This window comes from Scophthalmus maximus, chromosome 13, assembly GCF_022379125.1.
Source record: "Scophthalmus maximus strain ysfricsl-2021 chromosome 13, ASM2237912v1, whole genome shotgun sequence".
Lineage (NCBI taxonomy): Eukaryota > Metazoa > Chordata > Actinopteri > Pleuronectiformes > Scophthalmidae > Scophthalmus > Scophthalmus maximus.
In genome coordinates this window covers 7,404,147-7,419,319 of record NC_061527.1, presented here as the reverse complement: position 1 = coordinate 7,419,319, position 15,173 = coordinate 7,404,147, and the positions used below count along the sequence as shown (strand labels likewise).

Genomic DNA, 15,173 nt, shown 5'->3' with positions numbered 1-15,173 from the left:
CCCCTCGGACACCGAGTGGATCGATCGGCATGCAAAACACAACTGAGGGGCCTTCTGGGGGCCCTCGGTGTCGGTGGTGCGGGAGCATGTGGGCCAAAGCAGCGAGAGCAGGCGGAGGAGCTAAAGACTTCTTCATCAATAGGGCCGGCTGGCCTTTGACCTGAGGGAGCCGCGGAGAGCAGGCGGCAGGTCAGGCGGTCTTCTTAAGCCCCTCCGAGTGCCAGGATCACGCTGTGAGGCCTGACACCGGCTATGACACAGTCGGGGCTTAGAGTGACATTGACCTGGCTGCAAACACACCAAGTACACACACAACAAGCCCAAATATACACACGCACACACTATGAGGTGGCTTCGCTTCAGCGTGTGCAATCTTAATGAAAATATGGATGCAAAGTTTTTACCGAACAAACCGATGCATTAGAGTGATAAAATGAAGATCTGCGAGTCTTACAAATGCATCAGACTATATAATAATTCCCCCTTTATATCTACGACCCAGAGATTTATCGGCTTCCAATTAGGTTCTTATGATCTGCTGCATGGCCCCTGGGAGCGTAGCAACGAGCGGCTACACCCGCAGATCAATTTGAGGGACTGAGTAAAGATCAGACTCTTAATTGGACGAGAGTGCTAAAGATTAAAGAGAGAGAGTGAAAGAGAGAGAGAGCGAGGGCCAGGCAGCTGTGGGTATCCCCGGGGGTCGGGGGCACCCACAGTGGGCTCGGCTGGGGTGCAGGGTTTTAACTCGGGCCACACAGAGAAAACAGACCCCGGGTGTATTAAAGCCCCGGCGATAATACGAAGTGTGTACACAACGACTTTCTTCTACTTCCGAGGAGGTTTGAGCTTCGTGCGAGTGAAGAGGAATGAAGTCACACGGAGCTGCGGAGAGAGTGAGAACGTTTAACATGAATAAAGTGAAGAACTGACCTAGCACAAAGCTTCATCCCAATGGATCAGGTGTATTTGATGCACATTGATGTGCATATTTAGAATATTAGATATTCTCACATTTCTGCATTCGATGATGCCCCATTCCTTTTTCCCCCCCTTTTCCCCCCATATAATGTCTCATGTTCTCTGTATTCAGTATTAAGATCCATTAAATGCATTTTCAATCACCCTCTGCTAGTGTAAGGTCTTCTTTCAGATTGTGTTGATGAATTACTTTGATGCAACATCTCAACAAGCTTTTTCTAAACACTGTTAGGCCTGAAATGCTGCTTTTCTTCAACTTATATGACAAAAAACGATGAGTCTTTGGACTGTTTGTTTCTGTCAGTTCTGGGAAACAGGAAGGCTCCAGTGTTTTCTGGACATTTAATGGGTAACATGATAAATATAACAAGATGATGAATTGACAGTAGTAGTCCTGAAAACCACGAGAAGTGTGGATCAGGATTAGGACTGTAACTATAGTGATTATTTTCATTATTGACAAATCTATCGATTTAGTTCTTGATCAATCGTTTGTGACATCTTCAAATGTCAAGTGTCTTGATAAAACGTCCAAATCCCAAAACCTTTTCAGATGATAATTCTAGATGCATTTTTCTGTTGAACTGATGGATTAATTCCCTCTGGTCTGTTTAGTATGAGGCAGTAAAGTGTTTGTTTGCTCGAGCTCTCACAGAAGATAATGCAGCTCTCCATCTCCCAGCATGTGGTCAGTGTCGGAGGCCCCGGCCCACGGCTTCCCCCTCCTGACCCCCGCTAATCAAAGGTGATCACGGGGGGACAGAGAAAGAGAGGGGCACTGATCGAATTTGATAATGAAGACGACCTCTAAGCTGCTTTGCTCCACATGTTCAAAATCTCTGCGACACTCGATAAACACTAGGAAGCCCCCCTCCCTGTCACAGGAACATTGTGTAGGTATTGATCCCTAACTGGCTCTTTTAATACCTGGGGTCCGCGGCCCGGCCGGGGGAAATGCATACTGACATGTGACGGGACGAGCTTAATAGGCAAACACACCGAAAGAAAAGATGGGCCTCTCAGTTTAGCATTTCTCTCCCATTTTTTTTCCAATTTACACATCTGCTGAAGAAAGGAGAATTACGGGCCGCTGCACCTGCTGTTGAAGGGACATATATAGAGTGCGAGAGGCCCGGCACTGTACCGAGAAGAAGCTGTCACACTGTCAGAAACTATTTGTGCGGAAGAGGTGGAAGAAAATACTCAGATCTCACTTTTACTGAAGTAAACGTAGCAACGAAAACTTGTTAAAATGACAATACTATCTAACTAAAAGTAAATAATCATCATCAGCAAAATGTACTTTGAGTATGAAAAGTAAAAGTTGTTGCTGTTGTTTCTTCTTATATTGCAGTTAAGATATATTCATGTGAGGTTTTTCAGCATTTTACTGGTTGGTCGAGCTGGAGTGAATTTTAACTACAGTACTGAAATTTAGTGTAATCTAGTAGCGTGAACTGTCCTCATTTAATATAATTACAATATGATATAGTATATTTTTCTAGCTTTTATTCTCAGATCTATTGGATGTTATACAAGATGCTTTAAACTGCACTGTTTTAAAGGTTAAGAGTGGTCACAACTAATATTGATTTGATTTTCAATTTATTCTGTTAACGTACATTTTTATAAAGTTCATTGACGCATTGAAACTATTTTTGTCTTTATTTAGACTTAGACTTTCTTTATTGTCATTTCAACATGCACTTTACAGTGCAGATTAGAACGAAATTAATTTTTTCGTTTTGAAAATGTAACAATTTCTGAAAGCATCCACACTTTAATTATAGTGAACCTTGCATGGTACAGTATATACTGGAATGCAAACAATGCAATAATTTATAATGGTAGTATTACAAGTGATACTAGTATTACTTCAGCACAAAGGATTTGAAATAAAATAATGGATTCCAAATCAAAGTAGTAATTTGAGTCGTTTCACATCATTATAGGAAGAAATGATATGTGGATATTAATTAGTGGAGATATAACCCTTGATAATGCTTGATGCCCAAACTGAAAGGTTTCAATGGTAACGGAACATGGACTGATGAAATAAACATCTAAAACTATTGGAAGGGTTCAGGTTGGTAACCCTAAAAACGGAACAACTCATGATGCAAAGCCCCCACTTCATCCGGTGATGGTTCTGTTATGACTAATGATGATTTCACCGCTGACGGCAGCAACAAGATGAATGCAGCGGTGAACAGCAGCGTTCTGTGATCAGTCCAGAGTCATAAAGACAGATTCAGACATCTGATTTTAACTAATACCTTTTTAATAGAAAAAGATTAACAACCAAAAAAATACAAAAGGAAACTGCATTATATTTACAGCACTTGGGTAAATGATACTGTCATTTTCAACATAAAACAGCGCGGGTTAGCCGATTCACACTAAATGATAAGTAACTGTCTGTAATTCACAAGCCTGGCCCTAATTCTACAATACCCAACCTACGTTTGTCTTTACAGAGGAACAACAACACGTCAGCGTATTTTTAACTTTACCAAACAGGTAGCAGCGGAGACTTTACACGTCTGCCGAGGATCTTTATAGACGATCAAGTATTATAGGATCAGTCGGGTTTCGAGAGCCAACCAGGAAATTTAACTTGCTAAGAACTTGCCGTATAAACCAGAGCATCGATGACACGAAGCGAGCGGGCGTCGTGAAAAGTGCATTTACGTAGCAATGCTCCACAGACTAAGACATCAATGCACTTAAGTGTAACTAAGAACAAGTTATTGTGTGTTATTCATCAGAAGTGAACGCGCTATAACACAGATGAGGTACTCAAACTTTGGCCCTATACAACAAGAGCATTTCTATAGTGCAATTCAGGCTGAGCATCGAGCCTGGCATGAATACCATATTCATCATCATCATCATCATCGTTCAGCAGACAATGCCCTGGCATTTTGAGAAGTTCCTATATAGAAAGGTTTTATTCGTCGGCTGTTTGAGGTCTTAAAAGACGCCACTCGAAGAACAGAAATATTTTTGAAACTAACATAATTTAGAACTGAAATACCAACAAGCAAATGAGTACACTGTCAAGTCCGGCTCCTATTGCTTTTGAAGGGGGTTCACTTTTCTATTTTCAGGTACAGTAGGTTTTAACCACGGTGAGCTCTTCTGCTGAAAACATTCCCACCGTGCTAAACCAATCCGTCCCCCACCCCCGAAGACTCTGACCTCGACACTCCGAGAGCAGGCGCAGGCCTCCTGAACTTCTGCCTACCGCACCCCGACATGAACGCAGGAAGTGGTGCTGAGGGAAGTGGAGTAGATCCAGGTCAGAGGTCATCTTTTGACCTTTGCATCCTCCTTGATCTTCCACATCATCAGCTCCATACAGGCGGATGCATCTTCGCTCGAGTCGTGGCCCTCCACTGGAAACACATGGACAAATCATCATAGAAATTATAAATGTTTGTGTTGAAGTTCAATTTTAGCCGATAGTCAGTCAAATATTTCCCCCAAAGTCATAAATGTCCCCCCCCCCCGTGATGGCACCAAAAGGAGCAGCCAACAGTTAAGACACAAACTCACGTCATATGTAAAAGTCAAACTTCGGAAAATGTCCAGAAAATTGGTCTCGGTCATTTAACGAAGTTTGCCTTTCACATATGACAGATGCAGCTGGAGATTGTCCACGTCAGACGCGTTCACACCAAGAGGAAACATTTCCGGAACATTCTGTGGCGTGCGGGAGGCAGGACGTGACGATAACTTCGTTGTGAAAAGTAGTGTTTTGTTTTTTCATTGTCAAATGGGCTCAATCTGACATTTTTCGGTGTTTCTAGGGGGCTGGGAGGAAAAAACAAACAGAAAAACATCTGAAAGCAGCTTTAGAGACAATAACCTTGTCCCACAGGAGAATATTGCCTCCCTAAGGTGGAGAGGAAGAGGTGAGAAAGAAAAATATTGTACCTCGTTTTCATCAGAACTTAAAATTTCATAGACATCATTAAGTGGTGATGAAGAAACAAGTCTTTCTACAGGCGCTGCATCAAAATGCTCTATAAATCTTTCCAACACTTGGACTTCATGACATCTGCTGGAGACACGGCCACACTGCAGTCAAATGTGAAATAAAAGTTTTATTTCATTGGACTCACTTTCACTGGACCTTTCCTCTGACTCATTTCACTGGGAGTCATTGTTCTGGATTCATTGAATTACTTTTATCGACCTATTTAAATCCTCCTGTTTGGTTGTGATTGCACAACTCTGCATTCTACTTAATGTTAAAACCTTTTCCTCCACTGTGTTAATGTCTTTGACTGCAACACAGAAATTAATGGATAATAATAATAATACACAAATAAAACAACTCTTCATGTTTGAGCTTGTAAAAAAAGGACAAAACTGCTGTGTGATGGCTCTGGGTGGTTTTCTTACCGTTGTCCTGAATGATGCGTTTGAGGTGGTCGGCCATCAGGTTTCTCAAGGCACGTTTGTAGGGCAAGCCGAGGCGGTGAGGGAACACAATGGCTGTGTCCACAACTGAACCGTGGATGAGCTGGAAAGGACACAGAGAAGAAAAGGGTTTTTATTTTTGTTTCAGTCCTTACTTCCTGCTTCCTGCAAGAACTGACTACAAAGAGATACCTCTTTGTTATGACTCTAATAAATAATCATTTAGATTTCACGGTGTCACTGCTCTGTAAAGACTTCCTCATATCTTCTGAGTTTCCGTTTCAGTCACTGAAAATAAAACCATATAATCCTATATTACTCCATGTCACCTCAAGGCTTATTAAAGTGGAGAAAGAACTAAAGCATAATTACAAAAGAGGCAGAAGAGTGAGTGATCATTACATTTTCAATTCATTCATTTGTACAAAAACACAAGCGTAAAATGATTTGAAGTGCACCTTCAGAGCGAGGAGGTCGCTCTCAAGACTGTGTCCTATGAGAATGGATTCGGCGCTGAACATGCTGAGCAGCACGGCCTGAACATCCCTCAGGGTGATGGTGGCGCTCTCCAGGTCCTCCTCCGTCACACCTGAAAATCTGTGAATCATGTTGCGAGATGTCAAACTTGCCTTTACAATACTCTGCTTCTGACACTGCTGTTTCAAAGACTATGACTACATCTCACCGCGTGTTGTAGTCGACCACTTTGCTTTCAGGTTTGACGAAGGTGTCGTAGATAACTTTCAAATCGGAGTCAATGACCGTCACCCTCGTCAGTTCCAGGCCCTGCTTTGTGTAACACTGTTTGCAAGGAGGGAAAAGAAAAAAAGATTTAAAAACAGCACTGAGCCTGAGAACTTGGGACATAACGTTCTCACAATTTTAATTTCCCCAAATGGAATTATAGTGTTTAATAATAAGATGTGAGCTTTGAATAACGCATCTTCAGCCAATAACAATAAAACTGTCCCAAAAGAATTTGGAGCTCTGGTTAAGGCCGTGTTTCAGGGCCAGGACCAGATAAGAGATCGCAACGTGATTGGTTGTACACTCTTCCTCTTCGTTTTTAATGGCAGTTGGCAACTGGCATAATAGAGGCATTATTGGAACCTTCTGCTCCAAAGTTTTCCCTTTTCTTCTGACAGTGGGAGATATTAAAATGTGGCAGAAAAGCAAAAGAAGAGAGGTAGATGTAGCTGTGATTGTTGTTTTTAAAAACCAATATGTTATTCTCCAAAAACAATTCAGCCTGGGTTTTTTTTTTTGGCCACTTCTCCTTTCACATTTTTCAACCTAGAAACTCCATTCAAACATCAAAACGTTCAGCTCAATTAGGACATTCCGGCTCACACACCGTCATTTCTTCTGAATTTGCCCTTTCTCGTTACATTTGAGTTTTCCAGTAGGTTACCATTTGTGGAAACCTCTGTCTCACTCACCATCTCACAGTCCAAAGCAAACACCCCTCCGTTGCCATCTGGTGGTAGAGATTTACTGAAGGTCGATACGTAGCCGTCGAAAGTCTCTTTACGCCCGTCCTGAACATGTTGCTGAGGGAATATGAAATGTGAGAACTCAGAGGATGGTCATCAAAGTACTATTGAACTGGGAGGCACAGAAATTAAGGAAACTCTGCCCCCCTAGTGGTAAAATGGAAAGTTAGTCTTAGCTGCAATGATACTGGCAAACACCCCATAAACCCATCCCGGTCATTTCATACTGTGCGATGTTGTGTTGATACCTTGGACACTGCACAACCTGGTGAGCCCACGGCAGCAGCGCAGCAGTTGTAGTTTGTCTCCCAGCCTCCAGCGACTAACGGAGAGGGAGGGAAGACGGACAAGAAGAGCAAGTCAGAAAAGTTGAGGAAGTCACTCAAAAAAGTAGGGAGGTTGATTTAGGCAAAATATAAGAAAATGCAAATTCATGATATGAATGCTTATCAAATATTTACACTAAAAGAAATGTAAACAAACCTACCTTTATTACGGCGTAAACGTCCCCAGTGAAAAGTGCATTCCTCTCTCCGTACACAGTTCCCGTTGACATTGATCTTATATTCTGCTCCACATCGACAGCAAACCTTGTTTAGGGCTAAAAGAACATTACAGAGCCTTGTCAGAGAGTCACGTATAGCCAGACCTCCACAGTGCTGCATCAGTACTGGAGAATGGTGTGTGTGTGTGTGGCTGCACTCATTATCCTTCTGGTATATCGGGAAAATGTGTTTGTTTGTTTGTTTGACTTGTTTAAACTTCTATAAACCAATGACAATTTTCTTGAGTAGCACTAAACACAGAATTGATGCCCCAATGGTAACGCCATGTGATACATATGGCCAATTGCAGGCTCATAAATACAGAGTAATTATCGATGGTGAGAGAGCTGTTGGGACACGCGGACACTTACGGTCGGTGACGGCCTTTTTCTCTGGGAGGTTGTATATCGATGCCTTGCCGGGGGCCTCCGGGTTTGTTCTTGGGTATCCGTGCTCCTGCAGCTGCTCCTCTGTCATCAGGTACGTGTTCAGCTTCCTGTACAGCTTGGCTCCTATGGAGAGACAGAGCAGCAGGTAAAAACAAATGTTGTCTTTGGACAATAATGTCATAAAACCTAGGCAGAAAATCTTGCGAGGCAGAAGCACTGGGTGACGTCTGTGATGGCAGATTTTTACTCTTTTGACAAATGAACAAGTTGTATGATAATACCTTGGATTTTGTCTTGCCGATTGGTGAATAGCAACAGGCAGGACTGGAAGCTTTGTAATTTAAAGTTTTGAAGGTTTTCTTTTTTATCGTTTTATCTATTTGTTTGAATTTTATTTTGACAGGAATGGGACAAACGTAACACCTTTGCTTTTAGAAAATAAATACTTAAAATGATTTCCTTTTAATCAGACAAAGGATCAGTATCAGTTAGTTATGCAACCTTTGACGTCAGATCACGGGGGAAGCTACCCTGAAGTAAACACAGGACCTGGAAAGACTGAATACATGATCCTTCAAGTCATTGTGAACAAGGCCCTCCACTGTGCAGAATAAGAGAAAAAAAAGCATGAGCTTGTCCTCACCTGTGAGCTTCTCCTCCTGCTGTTTACCCATCCTGTTCACAGTGAAGCTGGTTGTAGCAGCCAGACGACCCCCGAGAACGTCCTCGTGGGACTGGGCCTTCCTGTTGCCAGGCAAACCAGGGTCCCCTGTAAACAACACACAAACAGAGGGGTTACAAACTGAAATTCTTATCTGATGAAACCATAACATCTCTTTAAAAAAGGCTTGAAACTAATTTCCAGGCTCATTGACGCAATCCTTAGCTTTGCGTGTAGGTTTCTGTTCATGTACGAAAACAAAAACAATGTTGTGATTACTGTGTGTTGTACTGTGGTGCAGAGGCACTGAGGTGACATACTGACGACAGGCGATAGACAGGAGCTGCCCTTGTTTCGGAGCTTCTTCAGAGTGTTGACAGCTACGTTGAGGTAGATGTTCTTACTGCTACTGCGATCGTACACCAGCTTCTCTTCGTCAAGGGCCTGAAACAAGAGTTTGAACTATCGCGTCACTGTCTGAACTGTGAAACTTGTTCTACTAGAAAACGAAAGAATTTGCATTTTCTGCAAAGTGGGTGTTGTTTCGTACCATGTGGAAGGCAACGTCCTCTGATGGACAGAATTTGACGCATTCATCTATGAAGGTGTTGAGGTAGCGCTGGCGGACGTTGGTGGGAACTTTGGCCCCAAACTCAGTGGGGATAATGGGGCGCTTCATCGAAGAACTCTGAAAAACATCGGACGGTAAATCACACTTGACAGATTAAACATTTTTCTCTAGAGAGGTGGGGTCCACCTCTGCCAGTGATGTGCGTACACTAAGCAAATGCAAAATTTACAGCCTGAAAAAAAACATATAAAAGCTGCACTAAGTGACAGTAATTGGCTACAGAAACCTCTGGATACCTTCATGGTGGGTGTGTGCGCCACCCTCTTTGTCATTACAGTGGACGTGGTCTTTGACAAAATGCCGGCGGTGGTTTGAGCCTTGACAGTCGGATGCGTCTGGCTGGGGGAAAACACTCGACTGACAGCTGGTTTGGCATCTGCCGAACCTAGTTAGACACGCAAAGTGTCAAAATTATCCAGTTTCTACCTGCAAAACGGCAAAGAATATAGACAAAGCTGAAGGCCGCGACAATATAAGAGTGGTGGAGGCACTCGTACTGGTTTTGGGGGATGTCATCTGTTGGTTGGGACGGTGCGCGATCCTCTTCCTCTCTCCAGAGTAGGCGGAGCTGGAGCTCTGCGAGGCAGCTTTGACTGACGCAGAGAGCTGAGCAGCTTGCTGCTGTGCCAGCAGCATTCGCTGGTAGCAGGCCTCCTGGGCCGTGGGTCTCCTGTACGACCGCACCGCAGCTTGAGAAGGTGCTTCGGTCTGAAAAACAGGAGCAGGGAGAGAGACCATTGTGTTTTTAGTATGGAAAGTATGATGAAAAAAATTGCAAGGAATGGGTCCAAAATCATCTGTAAAGTCTCTATTTTGTTTCCTTTTTAACAATTCTAACTGCTGGTACATGTTCAGATTATTATCCATCACACAGAGCCATCAGTCAGGTGTCTGGTCGGTCCCAAAGTCATTCTGCAGACTCATCTTCAGTAACAAGAAGAACAAAGATGCCTGCAACATATGGTGTGACCCCCACAAGGTCCCGATCTCAACATCTCAAGTCCGATTTAATAAATCCAATAGATCCACTGATTGAATAAATCCACCGAAGAACTGTGTTCTCCAGGATGCCCAACCTGTTGAGTACCTTGAAAAACTGTGTGAAAACTGGTGCTGTATTTAAAAGCAAATATTGGTCTTGTTTTTTTTCCTGTTTACTGCCCTTTGTATGAAGTGAACCAACAGATGAAACCTATTTATCGCAGTATTTTTTAAACATCTCTATTCATATTGCTATATCGTCACCTCTGATCAAGCTGATGCAGAATTTATACACCTAATAGGTTTATTGTAAGAAATACAGAAATTGCTGATTATTATTTAAAATGTAACTTAAACTTGATTATATGACTGTACCTCAACTTTATGTGGACAAAAAAAAAAACTACAGACTGGGCCTTTAGTAAAGCTTCTGATGACGGCGACGGCCCACTGATCAGACTACCAACTACCGACTGTTTAGCTCACAGCCCCTTTGGAAACACCAAGAGTCGGTTAACCGTCAGAACGGATCACCTGGAAAACCCCATCGCCGTCCCTCGCTCTGCCTCAGCGAACAACATTCTCACATTATACTTCCTTCCTTGGTTGTAATGCCACTGGTGAAAGCACCACAAAGACGTTTTAATTCCGTCACTTTGTCATCCATTTGGCTCAAATAACCTGTTACAGGACAGCGGCACAACTACTCAGTGAAATCTATGAGTTTTAAGGGTCACTAGTGGCAACTTTGAGTTTCCAACAGCCTCGTGAGTGCAACAAGGAACATTCACTCAAAGTAATTTGAATCTCAGGTTTTTTCTCGAAACCTCTACCGAACCATCCTACTTTCATATGTAGTCGGAGATTGAACAACTTTTCAAGCATGTCACTTTAACAAACATGCAACAACAACAAATTAGGTTAGTGGTTTACAATCAAGAGGTGATGGCTAATGACACGTTGACTGACAGCAGGATGGGCTGATCGGTTAGATCACAAGCGCTGGGCTGGTGTAAATACAAAAACTGCTTCTCATCCAAAACGCTGTGTGCAGATTTTGTAAATTTCCTTCCATGAAAAAGTTAAATTAACATGGTAACATAATATCTAATCCTCTGAAAAGACTGTTTTGCATGCTTCGTATAAAAGGATGTTCTGAAATGCTGCATCCTTTGATCGAGTTGTATAACACAGCTTCAGATATCGTGTTCTCATCCTGTAATGTGACGACATTGTGTGACGGAGAAAGACGATAGATTTACGATGAAAATACTTACATTTCCTTTGGCGACAAAATGGGAGACTCTCTTCTTTTGACCGGGGACGAGAGTGGTTAAAGTGCTCTCTGTGCCTTTCTCCTCCTCCGAATCCCTTGAGGGCTGAGAGGACGCAACATAGCAAGTTTATGCAAAGCAAATTCCGCTGACGGGCCTCGGCAAAATATGAGTAAAATGAGGTATGCTGTAAACGAATAATACAAGTACAGTGCACAAAATAATATACCTGTTTAGTTTGCCTGCCCTTGTCTTCCTTCTTCACATCCTTGGATTCATTGAAGATCCGCAAACACTCCTCCATGGGATCGGAGTCAAAGTCCAGATCGTCCTGGAAACTGGATAAGTCCATGTCAACATCGTCGACCTCGTCCTTACCGGCGGCACCGCAGTCGCCCTCGTCGTCAGAAGAAGACAGCGTCCGCTCTGACGCTTTCCTCTTGTTGAGACATCCCCTCTTTAAAGCGTCTGCTGACTTTCTCACCAGAACCTCCTCTACATCATCATCATCGTCGTCGTCGTCGTCGTCATCGTCGTCCACCTCAATCGGTTTAGCCTGCTCTGGACTCTCATCTCCGAACAGATCAGCGTGGCTCAGACTCACACGTTGCCGTTTGCTTTCAACTCTTTTCCCATTTGACGAGCTGATGTTTTGCTTCGTCTTATGGCCGTTGTCAGAACTCCCTTTACCGTGAGCCCCACTACTCCCACTCCGAGAACTGCTTTTGTTAATTTTCTTCACGTCTTTTTCGTCTTTTTTACTCCTCTCAAGTTTACCATTCTTATGTTGGCGGTCCTTATACTTGCTCTGTTCCTTTTCCTTGTCTAATGTTCTGGGTTTCTTGCTTTCCCTTGAACCATTTTCTGTGTCTCTGTCTCGTTTGGTCGAGTCCGTTTTAACCTTTTCCACAGCTTTGATCTTACCGTCACTTCTCTTTTCGTCTCTACCCTCCCTCTGGATTTTATCACTTGTCTTATCCTTCGCTGTGATTTTTCTATCATCTCTCTTCCCAAGACTCTTGTTCTCTTTTTTTGCAGACTCCTGGTTTGAGTTCTTAATTGAACCTTTCACATTGATACTGCTGCCACTACTCTTACTGCTTAAAGTTTTGTTTGCCTCTTTTTCATGTTTACGAAGTTTCTCAGATTTGCCACTTTTCTCACTAGTTCGACTAGCCACTTTCTTTTTCTCTGGATCGCCCTTCTGTTTAATATTTTCCTGGACGTCCGAGTCCTGTGCCCCATCCTCTTTATTCCTCTGTGTCAGTGCATTTTTTACACTTTCAGTTCTGTCTTTTCTCTCCTTCCCAAAAGTGACACCAGGTGAACAAGTGTTGCTTTTTCTCTGCTTGAGATTGCTAAGAGAGGTGGGTCGATACTCTGTACCAGAGCTCTCGCCACCCGAGTCAGAGAACGTGTATTTTGTTGTGTCCACACTCTGCTGCTGTGGTATTTTCACAGCTACAACATACTCCTCATCGGACATATCACACTTGGCTAGTTTGTGCGTCTTGCTTCTGTCCATCTTAGCAGCCTGGGAACGCTCGTCCCGCTTTCTTTTCGCTGTAATTCCTGCTGAGTAGTTGGAGAGTGGGTCATACTCCATGTCTGTAGATGGTCTTGAATTGTCCAAAGTGTATTTACACTTAGAGGAGGATGTGCTGTATGAATGCTTTGGGCTAGGAGGGGGAGAGGGGGGTTGGCGAGCGTGTGTCCGAGGAGGAGGTTTTTTCACCGAAGTAGGAACATATTCCATAGAGTTACTGTTGCCCCCCTGGTTGTCTGAATCCAAGGTGTACTTGCTGCAGCCAGGGGCGGGATTATAACCCACCGATGTTATCTGATAACTCCCAGGATCATAGGCCATGTGTGAAGCTGCTGTTTTACTTTTAACAGCACCAGATGAGGGCAAACTGGCACTCTTACTGGGATTGTAAGGCTCATCCCCAATCCGAGAGAGCTTCCTCTTCTCCCTCTCCACCTCACCGCGGACCTCCTCAATGGCCCGGTTGACCAGCTCCAGAGCACCATTGAGGTCGCCCGAGGACTCCGACTTTCCATTCTGCTGCTCCTGGGGCCTCACTACTTCTGGGTTGAAGGGATCATAACCTTGTTCTGCGGGGACACAAGGCAATCCGGACTTAATAACACAGAACTACAGTATAACTGAACACAAAAAATGGAAGATTCGAGCTTTCAAATACAGAGGCACTGATCCAAGTGGCCCAAATACTGAGCTCCATTGAGCTGGTATCAGGTATCATGATGCTACATATGTCACACTAAATCATTTCATTTTCTCCATAGTACAATGTGTTGTTTATGTTATAAGTTACAAACTTTACAAGATTTATAAGAAGCTAGTTAAACTGTACTGTCAAACCAGGTGCCCACAATCAACAACAACTTTTACACTTAGTCATAATTACACATCTAATACCTGCCAACAATCATCAAGCTCAGGTGGACTGTGGAAAAGTCTTAAAGGGAAATGCACCAATTATGTTTGTCACACTTTTTGGGGACAGCAAAATAATCCAGGAGACGTTTTTTTTCTTCGTTTTGCTTTGTTTTTAAATAGTGGGGTCAGTTTATTAGGTACACCTATACTAAAAGTAATGTTATCTATTACATTCACATAATAAACCCATCTTTTGTGAAGGTTTCAATGTTGAGATTGTGCTAAAGAGGTGTCAATTATTTATTCTCCATGTGCACATATTGTTACAGCTGTGTATTTATATTTGTACATATATCATTGCTTATATATATATATATTCTGCTCTCCACTTTGCTGCTGTAACACCCACATTCCCCCCTTTGTGGGATGAATAAAGGATCATCTTATCTTATGTTGATTTAAGTGTAGGACAATTTAGACCTGGTTTAGGATTAGGAGTACCTAATAATTTGGCAAATGTAAGTTTGTGTTGGTACCTACAGCATCTGGTACATTACCTTGTGTTTTAATCGTTGTTATGTATATTTATACGTATTACATTTCTCTATAAGTAATTGTATGCACTTTAATTTTCCCTGACTGGTAGAAATACAACACAGATCAACTTGCACTTCCTCACGATGCATCAGTTTACAACAGACTCTATATGGGGATAAAAAAAAAACTGACCAGACACATCAACTGCAGATATCATCTGAATGCAAATGTAGCTAACGACAACAACAGAACATCACTTCTGCATGTTTTTAAGACTGAGGTCACACACACAGACACACAGAGACACACACACACACACACACAGAGAGAGACACACACACACACACACAGAGAGACGCGCGCGCGCACACACACACACACACACACACAGAGCGAGAGAGAGAGACACACACACGTCTTTCCCATCAGCTGAGACGTTCCATCATTTGCGTTCACTCTCTGGCTTTTAAATAAGTTTTAAAAAACCGAAACATGGGCGAGCACCTTTCTGTGCGGAGTGTGCGTCCCGCTGCTTCCTAACATCCGCCGGGGCTCCGTAGGACGGCCGTCTCTGCTGGCTGTGCCTGAAGTGACAGTAGGGTCTGTTACACCCATTCCGGCTGCCTTTGCCCTCGCCGTACTCGGTGTAAAACGGACAGTCGATCCCTCGGAAGAAGCCGGTGGACCGTAACATGGTTCCCGGGTGTTGCTCTCATGCCCGCGTGAACTCCGTCGGTCGTCGCGTCGGCGTGGTTTGTCCGTCGTGCTGCTCGGGGAAGCTTGGGGGCGAGCGGCGGAACAATAACAACGTCCCTACGGTGCCATGTTGGATTGTGGGAGGAGGAGGTAGAG

General features: G+C 43.3%; 1 protein-coding gene across 1 annotated transcript; it reads right to left on the bottom strand.

Moving 5' to 3' along the window:
• Positions 1-3,248: 3,248 nt before the first annotated feature.
• rexo1 (REX1, RNA exonuclease 1 homolog) lies at positions 3,249-15,173 on the bottom strand. Its single transcript, XM_035647983.2, has 16 exons — positions 14,826-15,173; positions 11,613-13,498; positions 11,387-11,488; positions 9,626-9,836; positions 9,365-9,513; positions 9,048-9,185; positions 8,818-8,941; positions 8,480-8,605; positions 7,819-7,959; positions 7,390-7,503; positions 7,151-7,224; positions 6,849-6,959; positions 6,095-6,210; positions 5,868-6,006; positions 5,392-5,512; positions 3,249-4,379 (listed from the first exon to the last, which is right to left on the bottom strand). The coding sequence occupies exons 1-16, from the start codon at positions 15,013-15,015 to the stop codon at positions 4,291-4,293; spliced, it is 3,831 nt and encodes a 1,276-aa protein (XP_035503876.1). The 5' UTR covers positions 15,016-15,173; the 3' UTR covers positions 3,249-4,290.